Source organism: Vulpes lagopus, chromosome 7 (assembly GCF_018345385.1).
Source record: "Vulpes lagopus strain Blue_001 chromosome 7, ASM1834538v1, whole genome shotgun sequence".
Classification (NCBI taxonomy): Eukaryota; Metazoa; Chordata; class Mammalia; order Carnivora; family Canidae; genus Vulpes; species Vulpes lagopus.
This window is the reverse complement of record NC_054830.1, coordinates 116,523,467-116,540,740: the sequence shown is the minus strand read 5'-3', so window position 1 is coordinate 116,540,740 and position 17,274 is coordinate 116,523,467. Positions and strand designations below refer to the sequence as shown.

Here is a 17,274-nt window from a genome sequence, read left to right as displayed (position 1 = left end):
TGCCTGCTTAATAACTAAAATTTTTCAACTTCAAACCACACATCTTCATTATCTCACAGTTTCTGAAGGTTGGGAAACTCAGCTGCTTAACAGCATGGATGTGTTTTAGGGTCTCTCATGAGGTTGCAATCAGGCTTTCAACCTAGATGAGAGGAAATGCATCTGAGCTCATTCCCGGGTGGTTGGTATGAAGAGTCAGTTCACCATGGGCTTCTCCATGGGGCTGTTCATGATACAGCTTTCCCCAAGAGTAAGTGATGAGAGAGAGAGAGAAAACATGAACATAAGACAGAAGCCACATTATCTTCTATAACTTTTCTAATCCCAGAAGTGATGTGCCATCACTCTCTGTTACATAGACTGACCATGTTACACCATGGGAGGGGATTCTACAAAGGTGTGGCTGCCAGGAGGGCAGCCATCACTGGGGGGCTATCTTGAAGGCAGGCTGCCCACAGCATTTATGGTTATGTGTGTTTATTTTAAAATGCCATTTACGGGATCCCTGGGTGGCGCAGCGGTTTGGCGCCTGCCTTTGGCCCAGGGCGCGATCCTGGAGACTCGGGATCGAATCCCACGTCAGGCTCCCGGTGCATGGAGCCTGCTTCTCCCTCTGCCTATGTCTCTGCCTCTCTCTCTCTCTCACTGTGTGCCTATCATAAATAAATAAAATAAAATTAAAAAAAATTAAATAAAATGCCATTTACAAACCTTAGCCTCTGTGGTCAAGCGTTGGCAGGTGAAGGTAGCAACTGTTGCCAAAAGACAAGTAATAAAATGGAAAAAGGGGGGAATGTATATTTTCTCAAGATTGAAAAAGGATTGGAATTAGTCCTGGGGTATGAAACCTGCAGTTAAGTACTTAATGATTTTAGAGGTAATACAATTTTGAAAACAGCAACTAACAATGATTTTTAAAATGGGAAAAAATTTTTTTTAAAGATTTTATTTATTCATTCATGAGAGACACACAGAGAGAGAGGCAGAGACACAGGCAGAGGGAGAAGCAGGCTCCATGCAGGGAGCCCGACGTGGGACTCCATCCTGGGTCTGGTCTCCAGGATCACGCCCTAGGCTGTAGGTGGCGCTAAACCGCTGAGCCACCGGGGCTGCCCTCAAGTCATTTATTTAAAAGTAAAATACCAATACCTGTTCTTAGAGAAGTGGTGATGATCAAAGTGGAATATTTTGTGCTGAAGTTCCTTGTATGACGTGTAATAAATGCTATCACGTAATTGTTAACTGCAGTTTTGCTTTATAAATGGATATGTTTTTATATTCAGTTGTTTTATATTTTTATTTTGATAAAATTGCCTGTGATAGATCATTACTTGGTTTTTATGCTATGTGCGGAGTCCTAGATCTTTAAACCAGGAGTAGGGTATTTTTTTTTGTTTGCAAGTCACTGATTCTACATAAAATAATAAAAAAGGCACCAGCAAAAAAAATGATTTAATATTTTTAGGTTGTATAGCATCTTTGAATATTTTGGTTTCTGCCTTTTTGAGAATGAACTTAAAATATTCCTCTTTTTTTAAACATAGAGGATATAATTCTATTCAATAGATATACTTTAGTTCCTTATTATGGACAGTTAAGGGGGTGAGAAAGAGGAAGAAGAAGAACAAGAAGAGGAGGAAAGGTAGACAAAGAGCAAAATCATTATTAGGTGCTCAGTACTTGTTGAATGAAACCTTTTATTTGCATGTTTTAAATTTAATTTGTTTCATTAAATAAATGTAAACCCTGAGATATTAGTAACAGAACTGGAATTTGGACCCTGGTTTTTGTATCCTATTAATAAGTGCATTCTTCTCTGCCATGAGCAGTTAAAAGAAAGATGAAGAAATGTATAGGGAGTCATAGGCAGGAAAAGGACGCAGAAACAAACGTCAGTGGATTATATCCCCCTCTTGTGGGCTCTTTAATTATTGCCATTAAAGACAGATCTGTTGTATTTTCAGAGAGAAGCTTGAATGGAAATTTTATTCTTGGACTTGTGTTCCTTGCCATTCTAGTTTGGGATAGTTCCTTAAAACAAAACATAAATTAAAGGATTATGCCTACTATTTCTGTTCTTTGATAATGAGTGGTCATATGTACTTAAGAGAGTAAAGTAATATTGGTAATAAAATTTTTTATCAATTGATGTTGGTACCTTAGCACCAGCTGTTAAAATAAGGCATATAAATTAGCTTGCTCTGTCTGTTGCATCCTAGTATGTTTAAGAAAATAGTTTTAGGGCAGCCCCGGTGGCGCAGCGGTTTGGTGTAGCGGTTTAGCCCGCAGCCTAGGGCATGATCCTGGAGATCCTGGATCGAGTCCCACATCAGGCTCTCTGCATGGTGCCTGCTTCTCCCTCTGCCTGTGTCTCTGACTCTCTCTCTCTCTGTCTCTATGAATAAAAAAATAAATAATCTTAATAGTTTTATTATGCATAAATCTTCTAGTTACTTCTGTCTAGACTAGCAAGTTTAATTTTTCATGTGTATTTTTTCTTTTTTTGATGAAAAATTTAAAAAATTTTTTACTTTTTATTTTTTAAAGATTTATTTGAGAGAGAGAGTGCGAGCAAGCATGCACAGAGAAGGGGGGAAGGGAGAAGCAGACTCCTCACTAAGCAGGAAGCCCATATGGGGCTCAGTCACAGGGCCCTGAGATCATGACCTGAGCCGAAGGCAGACTGTTAACCATCTGAACCACCCAGGTGCTCCATGTGCATTTTTTCTAGAAGCATCCTAAGGATCATCATCACACAGGTTTAGAAAAATAGTTACTGTTCAGTGTACATAGTTATCCATGATTGCATGGTACTTTTGTAAGGCTTCCATGCCATTTCTTGCTTTCTGAGAAACACATAGCTAAGCCACTGATAAATAAAATTTTTAGGGCTTTAGATACTGCCACCACTTCTGTCACAGTTCCATCTCAAAAACTTCTCATTTGAAAACAAAGGCAGAAATAGGTCTATTCACGTGCCTGCTCTAAGGCAGACACAGTATAACACTTCCGATGGCTTTTATGTCGCTCAGACTTGTACCAGGGCAGTCTTGGTAGTTAACTTGGTTTTATGTGATTTTTTTCCCCCCCTCTAGGAGATCAATGAGACCAGAAGGAAGCATGAAACTCGCTTGGTAGAGGTGGATTCTGGACGTCAGATTGAGTATGAGTACAAGCTCGCTCAGGCCCTTCATGAGATGCGAGAACAGCATGATGCCCAAGTGAAGCTGTACAAGGAGGAGCTGGAGCAGACTTACCATGCCAAAGTCAGTGGTCTCCTTGAGCTCTGAGAACCCTTACTTCCTGTCACCCTGAAGAACATGAATTGATGTTTGCTTAGTTCTAATTTTCTTAAATGAGTTCCCCTGGTCTCTCTGAAAATTAAAAATGGACTTAAAAAAAAAAGCTTTTCTATAAAGTAAGTATTACTAGAAATTATTCAAAGAAAGAGGTTTATTTCACCCTTATCAGAGGTAAGGGTTTATGTTTTTCTCTGATTGGCCACTTGTGTCAGGTCATAATGGTTAAATCCAGGCATCTGAAAACACGTTTCTTTCTATAGCAAGTACTAGTCATGTTGTTCTGCATATAACAGTGAGGGTTAGACAGCAGGTCATTCTGACTTCATGGCATCATTGTTACATAGGTTGTGACTTGTCACACTTCAGGCATTTTTGAACACAGGCCAAATGGAAAGTCTCTGATATTTCTTCCTCTGCCACTGTTATTCATTTAAAACATATTCTAGAAACTTCCCACGTGTGATCATACAGATTATGCAAAAATTTTTAACACCGAGTACAGACTTTCCTGGTAAATGATTTTATCCCAGTGTGTTAAATGTTAGCATGATTTGATTATAAAGAATTCTTAGTTGAAGACTTAGAAAAATTAAGGTCATACAGGTGTTGAATGAAAGTAATTTCTATTGAATGGTCTCAAACTGTTGATTTTGGTTTAATCCATTTTATGAAGTAATAATTGGCTAGTGAAAGAGAGGGATATTTGAAACCCTGTATTGAATTGTCTTGACACTCAGTGCTAGGCATTGTGCTGGGCAGTGAAGGGGCTAAAGTCTAAGGTAGAATTTGTCAGTCACATAGACTGTGGCCCCAGTGGGAGCCAACAAACAGCAAACATACTCCAGGCATTTGCAGAACAGAATGTTATGGGCATTTGGAGAAATAAGATGTTTCTATCCAGGGGGCTATTTTTTGCTTCTCAAAGGAAGTGTTTCTATCTGGTGGGACATAATCTAAAATTAGTACTTCTGTTTAAAGCTTTATCTTCTGTAATTAGATTTGATGGGTTAGAGATTTGTGACGTTTATTTTCCTACAGACATCACCCACAATTAAGTTTCTACCACCCATTCTTCTTTTTATCAGTATTATCTGACACATTGGAGACACAGTAGGTGAAATATCTAAGTAATAGACTTTGGAGAAAGAGGCGTATTACCACTGTTAAGCTCATATATTGAGAATTGAGCCTAAAGCCAGAAAGACTTTTAAGAGCATGCATACCATGTCAGCAAACTTCATGATGCTTTCCTGTTTCATCAGCCAGTTACCATCAGGGCTTAGGTTTGAAATGAAATGCCTTGAAATGAATCATACTTCCTTTTTCGTTTGTTCTAAGTCACTAGATAAGACTGTTTGTTTGTTTCTTCTTTTAGCTGGAAAATGCCAGACTGTCATCAGAGATGAATACTTCTACTGTCAACAGTGCCAGGGAAGAACTGATGGAAAGTCGTATGAGAATTGAGAGCCTTTCATCTCAGCTTTCTAATCTACAGAAAGAGGTAAGTAAGCCTCTTACTCTAAGAAGAATTGAAGATGAACTTGAAGGTACCTTCACCATTGTCGTCTACCTGCTTTGTTCTGCCGATGTCACTTTTCAGGGAGCGTAGTATTTTCCTACACTCCTGTTGCACAGCGCTGTTCTGACTTTTTCATTTTGTGTTGCATAAACATTCTCTGAGTGGGACTGTTATTCCTAAACTAATAGGTTATCCAGAGCTAAGGAAGTTTCCCCTAGGAAGTAACATGCTGGTTTATTTCTGGGGCTTACCCCTAGACCCAGGTTTTCTGACTCCTTGAGCAGCCTCATTACACACAGCAGTCTTCCTAATGTACTCCTTTTTCATCACATTTGGAAACCATAGTAAGAAAAACATGCAAAAATTCTTTGTGAGTAGTAAATGCTTTGCTTTTCTAGATAGATTCTCTTAGTGTTTGAACTACTTAATAGGGTCATGGGAAGTAGCCTTACTTGTGTATTAAGAACTTAGCAACTAATTCATTTGTTGGTACCTCTGAGTGACAAATGATTGCATTACTGATTGTGCTGACCAAGTGCCTAAGTCATGCTGGTGTATTCCTGGCTGGGCTAGGGCCGGCATGGTTGCTGCTTGAGATCTGTTTCAGTCTAAGGGTAATGTTGGTATGGGCATGAAGTACACGAACAACCACCTGAAGTGTTCAGAAGGCTTTAATAATCCACTCACCTAAAAAAAAAATAATAATAATCCACTCACCTTAATTACTTGGGAAGAATCTTCAGTTACTTTTTCCCTTCAGGGAGGAGACTTTTGTTTTAAATTTTCCACGTAAGAATAAACTTTACTTTATTCTTGATTAAGCTTTTCTTCCTTTTTGTTTTTTCTTTTTCTTATTTTTAGTAAAATGTTTTTCTGATTATAAAACTGAGGCTATTCATTGTAGGAATTTAGAAAACAAGGCAGACAGTGAATTGCATAAAAAAGGGTAATGTAAACAAAATTAAAAAACATTTACATTTCCTATCATGTACTTTACTATTTGTAACATAATTTAAAAGATTATTTTAGAGTATTTCATTTTGATAGTATCTTGAAGTTTTCACATAGCACTAGAGCTGGAAGGGTCTTTTGAGTCATTCAGACACAGACCTCGGTGGTTTAATTACTTGCCCAGAGACTGCAGGTTGATAGCTGGGTTTCTCTCCTAGTTTCCAATTTTTCCATTTACCCCTCACTCTCTTCAAAGATAATCTTTTTTCCATTGCACTATTATAATAACTACTTTCCAAAAAAATAGTCCCCTGTGTTCTTACTCTGAGTTGACATTTACTACTTTTCTCCATTTAATAAATCATACTCTAGTTATCCCCTTTCCTTCAGTTTCCCATGTCCCTGGTTTTTGTTTTTGTTTTTGTTTTTGTTTTTGGCTGCTGCATTTTCCTCTCGATTTAGCTAGCTATAGTATACAGATAGTGGTCTGAGACTTGCCTGCTGTTAGACACTGATGGGCTGTGAAGCCTGGTAGCCATGTTACCTGATTCAGGTTCAGGGCTGTTTCCCTGTTTGCTTATTCTGTTCCCATCCTTGGAAGTTTTTTTGGTTAACTTCTGGGTAATGGTGTTTAAATGATGTTTGGCAAGGCCCTGAGGGTTTCCAGGAGCTAAGAGTCCTTATAGAATAGGTGAAGTACCTTCTTCAGTCAGAATAGTTTTAAATTTCTCTTGTCTTTGAGGACCCAGGGAGAGGGGGATGTCCTTTCCTCTATTCATTACTGATATTAGATTTTATGATAAGTAATATATCTTGTGGATTATCTTCATTAGTTGATAAACTTTAGCCTCTTAGATCATGAAAAAGAAAAAAGCCACCCCTCTCAGTATCATCCCATTTGTATCTTAATAGCATTTAGTGTTGGGTCATACCAGTTTCATCACACTGCCTCTTAGGCCATACAGTTTCCTTTTGGTGATATGACTCATGTTACTGAAGTACTTAAACTTTATTTAAAATTGACATATCCTTGCGGTACCTGGCTGACTCAGTTGTTAGAGCGTGTGACTCTTGATCTCAAGGTTAGAAGTTGTAGCCCCATGTTGGGTGTAGAGTTTACTTAAAAATGAATGACATAATGAATGAATGAATAAATAAATGAATAGTTCTTAAAAAGCTGACTCCAGAAAATATTTTTAAATAAATAGAGATTGTAGCAGTATTATAATTAGAAATTTCATATATTGCTTATAGTATTTCTGTTATTTCTGTATAGATTTCTTACTGGCCAAATTAATTGGTCACAGACTTTTTGACTTGGGAAGACTCTCCACTGGCACTTTGAAGGCATCTCTAAAGTTTTGTTTTTCTAACATGCAGATTTGAAATTGCTATTGTAGGTAGACCATAATAAACTTCAGTACACTTCAGTTATATACCATGAAATTAAAAAAAAAAAAAAAAAAAAAAAAAGACTGTCAGAAGCCAGTCATAAAATACTTTGGAGTGAGAGGTGGGATCTCACAGGTAATCTAGTTAGACCTCTTCATTTTTCAGATGTGGACACTAGCTTAATGAAGTTAGTTAGGTACAGCCTGCTTAGAGTCTTAGAGCTACTTGTTGGGAGACTTGGGAAGAAGGATCTAGGTCTGCCTCTTACGCTGTATTCTTTGTATTACGCTGTATTCTTTATATTTCACTACATAACAGGTGTAATGCAGCTATTGAAAATACAATTCAGGTATTTCTAAATGAGTCATGGTAGGTTTTGTTTTTTTCCCACTTACAGAACTCTGTAACATCAGAGGCAGACAGAGACATTTTGGGTTTACAAATCTAGGCCCAGATGTTACTTCTAAATCTTGGGTACTCCATGCCTTTCATCAACTCTCCTTTAGATTCCACCTTGTTGCTCATTCTGTCTACCTCCCACATCACAAATACAGTGAAGAGGCTGATCGAAGGAGAAGCAGGTTTTGTTTTTTGTTTTTTAAGATTTTATTTATTTGAGAGAGAGCACATAAGCAGGGGGAGGGGCAGAGTGGGGGAGACATGCAGACTCCCCATCAAGACCTGAGCCAAAGGCAGATGCTTAGCAAACAGAGCCACACAGGTATCCCCTAGCCTCACTTTAAATACTTGGTCATTTCTATCACTGCAGAAAGTTCTATCAGACAGTGCTATGTGAGATCTGACAGGAGGGGGGAATTCAGTACTTCACAAATCAGGACACAACAGCAGCTCAGCTGAAAGGTCTCACATTTATTACTGAACCAACCTACTGGTATAGAGGCATAGTAACAGAGAAAATAATTTCCTTGATAAGACATGTCTACTGGCCAGGTAGGAAGGATGTTTCCATATTGATAGGATAGGAACATGTGATCTCCATGCAGCTTAAATATGTGTGCCAATTATGTTTGCTATTTCATGATGTGTGATGCTTCCTCATAGACCCAGCTTGGTTCTTCTCCAGTGCCTCCTTTTGGAGTTGTATCTGATTTTATTACCAGTTTTCATCTGAATCCACTGGGGAATGGGACGATTCTGCTTTTGTTTCTTGGCCAGGAATCGCTTGATTCTGAAAGTCTTGTGAGAGGACATGGTGATTACAGTCAACCACACACAACCAGGATGGCGGTGAAAAGGAGAGAAGAGAAGCGTTTTAACTTAAATTATATTAGAAGCTTGTGAGAAAAAAATGGATTTCTTAGTTTATAGCATGGTTTTTGCAAATGCAGTTTATTTATTTAAAGATTTTAATTTATTTGACAGCATGAGAGAGAGAGCGAGAGCGTATGCACAAGCAGGGGGAGTGGCAGGCAGAAGCAGAGGGAGAGGCAGATTCCCTACTGAGCGGGGAACCCAACTTGGGGCTCGATCCCAGAGCCCTGGGATCATGACCTGAGCCTAAGACAGACACAAAACCAACTGAGCCACCCAGGTGCCCCACAGATGCAGCTTAAATTCAAGCTCTTGAGGCAAGGATTATGTTTAGTATCACTCTTAAGATGAATGCCTGCTTCTCATATAGAGTGTCCAATGCTAATCTGGTTTTAGTTAATTGGTTGATTATTATTATTTTTATTTTTAAAAGATTTTATTTATTTATGAGAGACCCAGAGAGAGAGAGAAAGAGAGAAAGGCAGAGACACAGGCAGAGGGAGAGGCTCCATGCAGGGAGCCCGACATGGGGCTCCATCCTGGATCCCCAGGATCGCGCCCTGGGCCGAAGGCAGCACCAAACCGCTGAGCCACCCGAGCTGCCCTGGTTGATTATTTTTTAAATAACCTTTTTATTTTGGCATAAATCTAGATTTACAGAAAATTAGTATGACAGTTCACCTCTGTCCCTCCCATAGTTTCCCTCACTGTAAGCGCCTTCTGTTCTCATGGTATATTTGTTAAAACAAAGACATTACTATACCTATACTCCAGACTGTTTGGATTTTTACCACATTTTCTTTCTTTTTTTTTTTTTTTTAAAGATTTTATTTATTTATTCATAGAGATGCAGAGAGAGAGAGAGATGCAGAGAGAGAGAGGCAGAGACACAGGCAGAGGGAGAAGCAGGCTCCATGCAGAGAGCCTGACGTGGGACTTGATCCAGGGTCTCCAGATCACGCCCTGGGCTGCAGGCGGCGCTAAACCGCTGCGCCACTGGGGCTGCCCTTTACCACATTTTCTGTTGCTATTTTTCTTTTCCAGGGTACCACATGTCTCCCTGGTCTCCACTGGTCTGTGACAGTTTCTCAGGCTTTCCTTTTTTTTTTTTTTTTTTAAATGACCCTGGGAGTCTTGAGGACTGGCCATTTACCCTGTGTACTGTCCCCAGTCTGGGTTTGTCTGGTGCCTTTGCCATGATGATACTGGGGTTATGGGTTTTAGTAAGTGCCCTTCTTGTCACATTGCATTAGGAATCACAGGCCACCCACAGGGTATCTTTGGTGATACCGACCTTCATCACTGCTTAATGTAGTGTTTGCCACTGTCAGATTACCATTTATCTCTTTCCATACTCTATTCTTGGGGAGCAGGTCCCTAAGTCCAGCTCATACCCTTTGAGGGTTGAGTATAGGAAGCAAACTCCACATTCTGAAGTGAGTATCTATCTACATTTATTAAGTGGAATTCTCTTAAAGATTTGTCTCTTCTTTCTTATTTATTTATATTTTTATTCATTTGTCTATATTAGTGTGAACTCATGGATATTTATTTTATACTTTGGGTTATAGTCCAATACTACCTTCTTTTATTGGCTTGGATGGTTCTGTCAGAATGCCTATCATGTCCCCCTTCTTTTGAGCACTTTACTTTATAGTACTGTAAGATGCTCCAGGCTCATCCTGTATTTTCCCTGCTGCATCCCTGGAATCAGCCATTTCTCCAAGGAGCCCTGGTTCTTTTTACTGGAGAATGGTATATAGAAATTAAGATCAGGATGCTGAGTCTCCCTGGTATTGGGGTATCATTGCTTCTAGGCCCTCTTGTGGACGGAGCTAGGTAATATATGTGTGTATACTAAGCCGTGTTTACATACTTTTCTATAATTGTGTCTCTGTCCACTTGTATTTATATTAAACTAAGTGCAAGTTCATACAGATGTTTCTGACTAACCCCATATCAAAGGGTTCATTTTAGGCTTTCTTGCTTGCTTATCTATATAGCTTTTCTCTTTGAGAGTGAAAAACCTCATTTTCTACCATCTTTTTTACTTATTTGTTCATCCGTGGTAAAGATGAAAAGCACTTTGAAAATTTTTAACCCATAACCTTGTGAGAAATACATGTACTAACTAGAGTATGGTGTTTCTGCACAGTGCAGAGTCTCTTTTTGATTTTTAGCCTTCCAGGTTTAATTTTTGCATGGTACCTCTCTCCTGCTCTGTTGCTGGTACTTATGATTCTAAGGGCCTGAGCTATCCATCAGTCTTTTTTAGTTGATTACCTTTGTCATTTTCTGAGGTTACTGAGATGAATTCTGTTTTGGGTGAAACGCAGAAGAATAATTACGCTGAGCCACAAGTTTTCTCAGATGAACTTTCTGGTGCAGGATGTATTATTTCTCATTTTTTAAATTCCAAATACAAAGTTTCTATATTTACAGTAATCTCTTAGAGACTGCACTGTATTGTATCGTCTCTGTATATAGTCTTGCAGGGAGACTCTTCCTGAGGGGTACCAGAATCCCTTTCTTTGGTTTCTGAATAGTTCCAGCAGTTCTCCACAACAATCTTTCACCTGCCATGAGGTTTTTTAATCAGTGAGTTTCCTTTCATTTTTAGTTAATTTATGTTTGAGTGACATGGCTTGTGGGAGGGGCACAGTTGACTTTTTCTAAAACCATAACTTTAAAAAAAATAAGACTTTTTTGAAAGATTTTATTCATTTGACAGAGAGTGAGCACAGGCAGAGGAAGTAGAAGCAGACTCCTGCTGAGCAGGGAGTCCAATGGGCTCAATCTCAGGACCCCAGGATTATGACCCAACCTGAAGGCAGACACTTAACCGACTGAGCCACCCAGGCTCAGGTTAAAACCATAACTTTTAAAATTTTGTTTTATTTGGCCAAATACAGAAAAGTTATATGTACATTTCTGACAGTTGCATTTGATGAATTTATCTCTTTCTAAAGTCTTTTATAAGCCAGAACTTTCCTGAGGGCTATATTTTATATTGGAGAAATTTTAGTTTTTAATTTCTTAAAATCAAAATCTGTTTTGTGTTCTAAAGTTAGAGATTCCTTCAGGTTCTTTTTGTTTTCCTCCAGGAAGCGGTTTAAGATAGCTGCTTTGTGCTACTGTTGGAATGTTCTTAGAAAATAAATGTGTTCTCTTGACTCTGAAGTCTAGAGCATGTTTGGAGAGGATTCAAGAGCTGGAGGACTTGCTTGCTAAAGAAAGAGACAACTCTCGGCGCATGCTGTCTGACAAGGAGAGAGAGATGGCGGAAATAAGGGATCAGATGCAGCAACAGTTGAACGATTATGAACAACTTCTTGATGTAAAGTTAGCCCTGGACATGGAAATCAGTGCTTACAGGAAGCTCTTAGAGGGCGAAGAGGAGAGGTAAGCAACTTAGGTGTCACTCTACCTCATAGTCTACTTCTTGCCCTCATCCTTTTTATTTAAAAGAGTAGTAACTAGGATTGGGCCTTTGCAAAAATTTTATTTTAACATTTAAGGCAACTTTAAGTATTTTCTATGTTATTTTTAACACCTAGGTGTAGAGGTAAATAGAAATGTATCATATTTCTACCTCAACAACAAAAAATACTGTTCACCCAGTCTTATTATTATTATTTTAAATGCTGGACTCTGTCAAAATGTGGAGTCTTTCTTGAGCTTTAAAGTGTTTTCATAATTTAGTATGTTGTAAAATACTAGATTTGCTGAAAGACTTCATAGTCATTTTTCAAATCTAGTTAGTGTATAAATTCTTTGACACCTGTTCTTAGAAAAAGTTTCTAAGGGAAAGTGATTTAGAATGAGAAGCCATTCAGTTTCATTGTTACATACATTGTGATTGTAATTTTTATAGAAAGAAAACACAGGTATGAAAAAATGAGGAAAAGTATACTAAACCTAACCATGGTTGTGGTAGGGTGGTAGTAGGTGGGTTGATTCCTCTCCCTGTGTTTTCCATACTTCCTGCATAATGATTATATTCTATTTCTAGAGAAAGCATTCAAGTTACTATGTTTTTAAAGAACATTATGCACATTCTAGCACAAATAAACTAACCTTATTAAGGATGTATATCGGCCTTGTCCAGCACATCCTTAGTAATGTGTTGCTTTAGAAATGCAGGTGCCCAAAAAGCATGTGAAGGATATTAATATTCTTTTTCCTAAAGTAGTAAGGACATAAGTATCTCATAAATGGAGTGCTTATTTTTCCCATGTAGATTGAAACTCTCTCCAAGCCCTTCGTCTCGTGTGACAGTATCCCGAGCATCCTCAAGTCGGAGTGTTCGCACAACTAGAGGAAAGAGGAAGAGAGTTGATGTGGAAGAGTCAGAGGCCAGCAGTAGTGTTAGCATCTCTCACTCCGCTTCAGCCACTGGGAATGTCTGCATTGAAGAGATAGATGTTGATGGGAAATTTATACGCTTGAAGAACACTTCTGAACAGGTAAAAAACACCCCCCCCCCCTTTTTTCCAGGAAGGCTTTGCTAGATGTACAATCATCTGATTATACAATTGTCATAATTCCTCTGACTTTATTTGGATTTGGTAATCTTCACAAGAATGAGTTTGTCTCCTCCTTTTTGCTTAAATTCATGAAGGAAAGTATACATTAAAATAGGAGGAGGAGGAGGAAGTACACTTACTAGTTTGAAGATTTTCCTCCTCAGCATTTCTTTACAGAGCCAGAGCTGCTTTTCACACTTGGTCATTCTTGCCCAGTGGCCTTCCTGAGGCCCCAGGCAGACTTGTGGAAGAGTTGGAGTTGTGAGTGTAATGGGAGATACTCTATCACAGTTGTTAACTTCAGAAAAGGAAGGAAACGTGAGTCCCAGGCTCAAATATATGCAGGGGGTATTTTTCTCTCTAAATAAATGAATGAATACTAATGATTTGATTTGTATGAAGAATAGTGTGGAGCCCTATCTTGAAATTATTTGTTTAAAAGTAAACAAAGTATTCATAGGAAATTCTGAGGTTTTGAGCTGGAGTTTTTGAGATCTCAGTAGTGAAAGTCTTCCCTGGCTAGGCATCATGGAGCTGGAGGTCATGAAGGAGTGTGAGATGATGCTGAAAGGCAGGTCTGGGGGTTCCATGGAGATGCAGTGGAATGGATGGATGTCACTTTCTGAAGCACGTGTTCAGGATTCGTCAGATGATGTTCATGAAAATCACTCCTTTTCTCACTGGAGCTATTAAAAGTGTCTTTTGTGTGTATGAATAAATAATTGGGATGGGCAAAGGAAAGCTAGCAGTTCATACAGGAAAGGGAACCGGCCCCAAGCCCTCTTAGTCATGAGTTTAAAAGCTGAAGAACAACAGTAGTCTCTGCTGCTCCATTGTTGTAGTTCGGCTGTTTTTCAGACAGCATAACAGCCGTGTGTTGACTTATTCTAAAGCTGGCTTTCAGTCTGGTTTATTCTTATCTTTGAGTTAGAGATGGGTATAGATGACTGTAGCTAATTATTTTAAATATCCTGCACCTTTCTTCAGGTGCCAGGCAGCCCTGGGCAGGTTGTGGGCCAGAGGTGATAGCTGTGACCTGGGACTGGTCATTGGATCAGTGACCCTTTTTCAGCCCGTTATGCTTTGAGGTAAGGGAGTTAAATGTGAGAAGCAGTATAGGTGCAAAAGAAAAAGGATTTATTTTCTTATGTGTTTGCATTTTTAAAGCTTAAAGTAGTCAAATATTAGATGTTTATAATTGTGATTATGACCTCTAGATTATGTTGTAAATTTTAAAGACCCACTTGATCTAGCAGTGAATATGGACCATCGAGTTTGGTTCACATTCCTTTTCTTCCAGTTTTGTCTTCTTTAAAATTAAGTACCTTAATATTAAAACTGCAGCATTGTTGAAGCTACTGTTTTGCTGAATGCCAAAACCACGTTTTCTCTTTATGGTAGGAAAATATGAATCATGGGAAGACAGCCACAGAGCTGTCTTAGTTTAAGTGCCTGTGTAAATTCATTTGATTATCCATCACTTTCTGTATACTTGATGTGACCTTGTTTTACTCTGCTTATGAATAGGATCAGCCAATGGGAGGCTGGGAAATGATCAGAAAAATTGGAGATACATCAGTCAGTTACAAATATACCTCAAGATATGTGCTGAAGGCAGGCCAGACTGTTACAGTAAGTGATTTTAATTATCATTTAACTTCACTGTCTTAACTAACAATTAAAGTAATTCAAGGAAATTTTTGGCTTAAAGAGGAGCGTTTTAGAAATGGGTATTAAAACATCTTTGACGTTATTAAGGAATTACAAGTACTATTAAAGATTTTAAAAATTCTGTCTTATTGAGAGCGGTAATTGACTATTAAAAGTGAAAGTATTGACCTTTGAATTCTTTTTATTTTGTCTACTCCAGTAGATATAAAACAGCTGTCTCTTGACTGGTAATTGTAACCCAGTCTGATTCAGGAGATACTGCTTGACATAAAGAACTATTAGGATAATCTATTAATGCTAAGGTATGCCTTAAGACTTGAGTGACCCTCAGCCTTGGGTGACCCTCAGCATCATCTGGGTAGTGATTTGGTGTCCAGGCCCCACCTCACCCTTAATCATCATCTCTGGTGTTGGATCAGGGACTTATGTTTTGATTAAAAATTATTAAGTGTTAGGTTTTGTTGTAAACAATCACTTTTTTAAACATAATATTTTAGAGAGGGTAACATGGTTTTTACATAGTGTTTAAGTTTCTAGATTTGAAAAGAGATGGGCTTTGTGGTACTCTGATTTGGGTTCTAAGTGGTTCACTGTTGCTGTGTTCTGAAATACCATGTCTTTAATAGTTACTAAATTTCACAGCATACTTATTAGAGAAGTTGCTTCATTGAGCAGACACAAGATTACTTTACTTTAACTTCATAAGTAGATTTTAAAAACAATGTGTTAACTTTGATAGATGTGAAAGAAGTCTACATTCTTATCCCTGAAGGATATAGAAGGGACTGTCTCTTTTATCAATCCTTTTTAAAAATATTAAACACATACTTTTAAATTTATGATTGATACACATCTTAGTGTTTAAGATCAAAAGCTCAAACTGGTTAGGATTTCTCTTTTAAAAAGTGTGTTGAAGAACTTGATACCACATTGTGAAAATATCAGATGCTAATTTTGTAATGGTAAAAAATGGGAACAAATATCCCAACCAGACTGTCTTTTCTTCTCCTCAGTAATTATTATAGTGCGAGAAAATTGTTCAGCCCTATTATGTGTCTTATTGAAGCTACATAATGTGGTGGAAAGCATCTGACATTTTAATTCAGAAGATTCAGATTTGAGTGTGCGCTCTACCTCTCTAAAGTGATGTGAAACCATTATGCCAATCATCTGCTTTTTCCACTAGATGTAGTTCCTCAGGGACCAAATACATATATATATATATATATATATATGTATAGGTATATAAGTATATAGATATAGATACATACTATAGGTCTAGTGGAGAATCCAATTATCATATGAAATGTAAATTTTTTTTTTTTTTTTTAAGTAGCTAGCATTAAATGGGATAAGAAGCTCTTTGGAACATAGCAGTTATAAGTAATCTTAACTATGAAGTTGTACTGGGCAATAGCAAACATCAGTTTAAAACTCTAGAACACAAATAAGAGAAATAAATATGTAACTTAAAATTTTCTTGTAGTTGCATTAAAGAAAAATAGGAAAGGGGTGAAATTAACTTTAGTACTATGTCTTATTTAATGTAATGTATCCAAAATACTATTCTTTTAAAATGTGATCAGTATAAAAAATTATTAGATATTTTACCTTTTCTCTTTTTTTTTTGGACTAAGATATTCTCACAGTACATCTCAGTTTTAACTAGTCAAATTTCAAATGCTTGAGGTCACATATGGCTAGCATGTTGAACAGGATAGCTCTGGAACATACTAATTTTAAATTAAATTACCCAACATTTTAGGATTATTACTAATTAATACAAAACCCAACTCAGTGGTTCCATATGGACTAGAGAAAAAGTATTGCTTTGAAATTAGGAAAACACTAACATTCTACATGACGCTAACAGCCCAGAGCCAGTTCCTTTTTGTTTTATCCCAGTAAACAACTCCCTGTCCCTTTCTAGTTATAATGCTGATGGAAGATCTCGAAGCTTCTGGTGAGCATCTGAAGAGGACAGCCTCCCTCCTAATCAGAGATTTATAGATTATTCTCTCCATTTAAAATGATATTTGCCTATACTATTTCTTGTCTTTTTGCCATCATGTAGCCATTTATATTGTGAAATAATTTATGGGGTATAAAACTTTTCTGTTTTAATATGGTCTTCTAGAAACCTCAGGACTCGTAGTATCCCTACAGATGAGGACACTGAGGTTGGTGGAGCTGCAGTAATTTGTCTAGGGTTCACATACAGTTTTTCTGACTCAAATTATCTATGCCCTGCCAATACTCTTGCCAATAATATGCATTAAAAACATGGCAAAATTTCCGTGCTTATGAGAAGGGGAGAGTAATTACTTGTTTGCCTATTTCAATAGCAGCCTGTTTATCATTGATTAATGGGTTATTCATTCCTTGCGTGCTTTTTGGAGTTCAGTCTCAGACACTCATGGGGTATGGTGATATTGCCCCTGATTGGAGACATACCAGTTCTATAAGAATATTCTAGATGGGCTGTCTACTGCAGAAGTTTGAGAGGAGTTAGTAGTGTCTCCTTGTTGACTGCTATAGGCAGCTGGAGGATACTGTTGGAGTGGGTCCAAGGGCTCCAAGCTGGAGGAATGGTCCATAAAACCCATAGCTGAGTGCTGACAGGGAGGGCTAATCATTGCTC

General features: G+C 37.9%; 2 protein-coding genes across 6 annotated transcripts in view; one reads left to right on the top strand and one right to left on the bottom strand.

Moving 5' to 3' along the window:
• LMNB1 (lamin B1) overlaps positions 1–17,274 on the top strand; it is a 63,899-nt gene that overhangs the window by 31,023 nt on the left and 15,602 nt on the right. For all 5 annotated transcript variants that reach the window (XM_041763091.1, XM_041763096.1, XM_041763095.1 and 2 more), the window contains exons 4-8: positions 3,096–3,266; positions 4,678–4,803; positions 11,618–11,838; positions 12,677–12,902; positions 14,490–14,594. In XM_041763091.1, the coding sequence (XP_041619025.1) occupies positions 3,096–3,266; positions 4,678–4,803; positions 11,618–11,838; positions 12,677–12,902; positions 14,490–14,594 (849 nt within the window). The remainder of the gene's footprint in view (positions 1–3,095; positions 3,267–4,677; positions 4,804–11,617; positions 11,839–12,676; positions 12,903–14,489; positions 14,595–17,274) is intronic.
• Positions 7,826–8,411, bottom strand: LOC121495531 (60S ribosomal protein L39-like). The gene has a single exon (XM_041763097.1). The coding sequence runs from the start codon at positions 8,374–8,376 to the stop codon at positions 8,221–8,223; it is 156 nt and encodes a 51-aa protein (XP_041619031.1). The 5' UTR covers positions 8,377–8,411; the 3' UTR covers positions 7,826–8,220.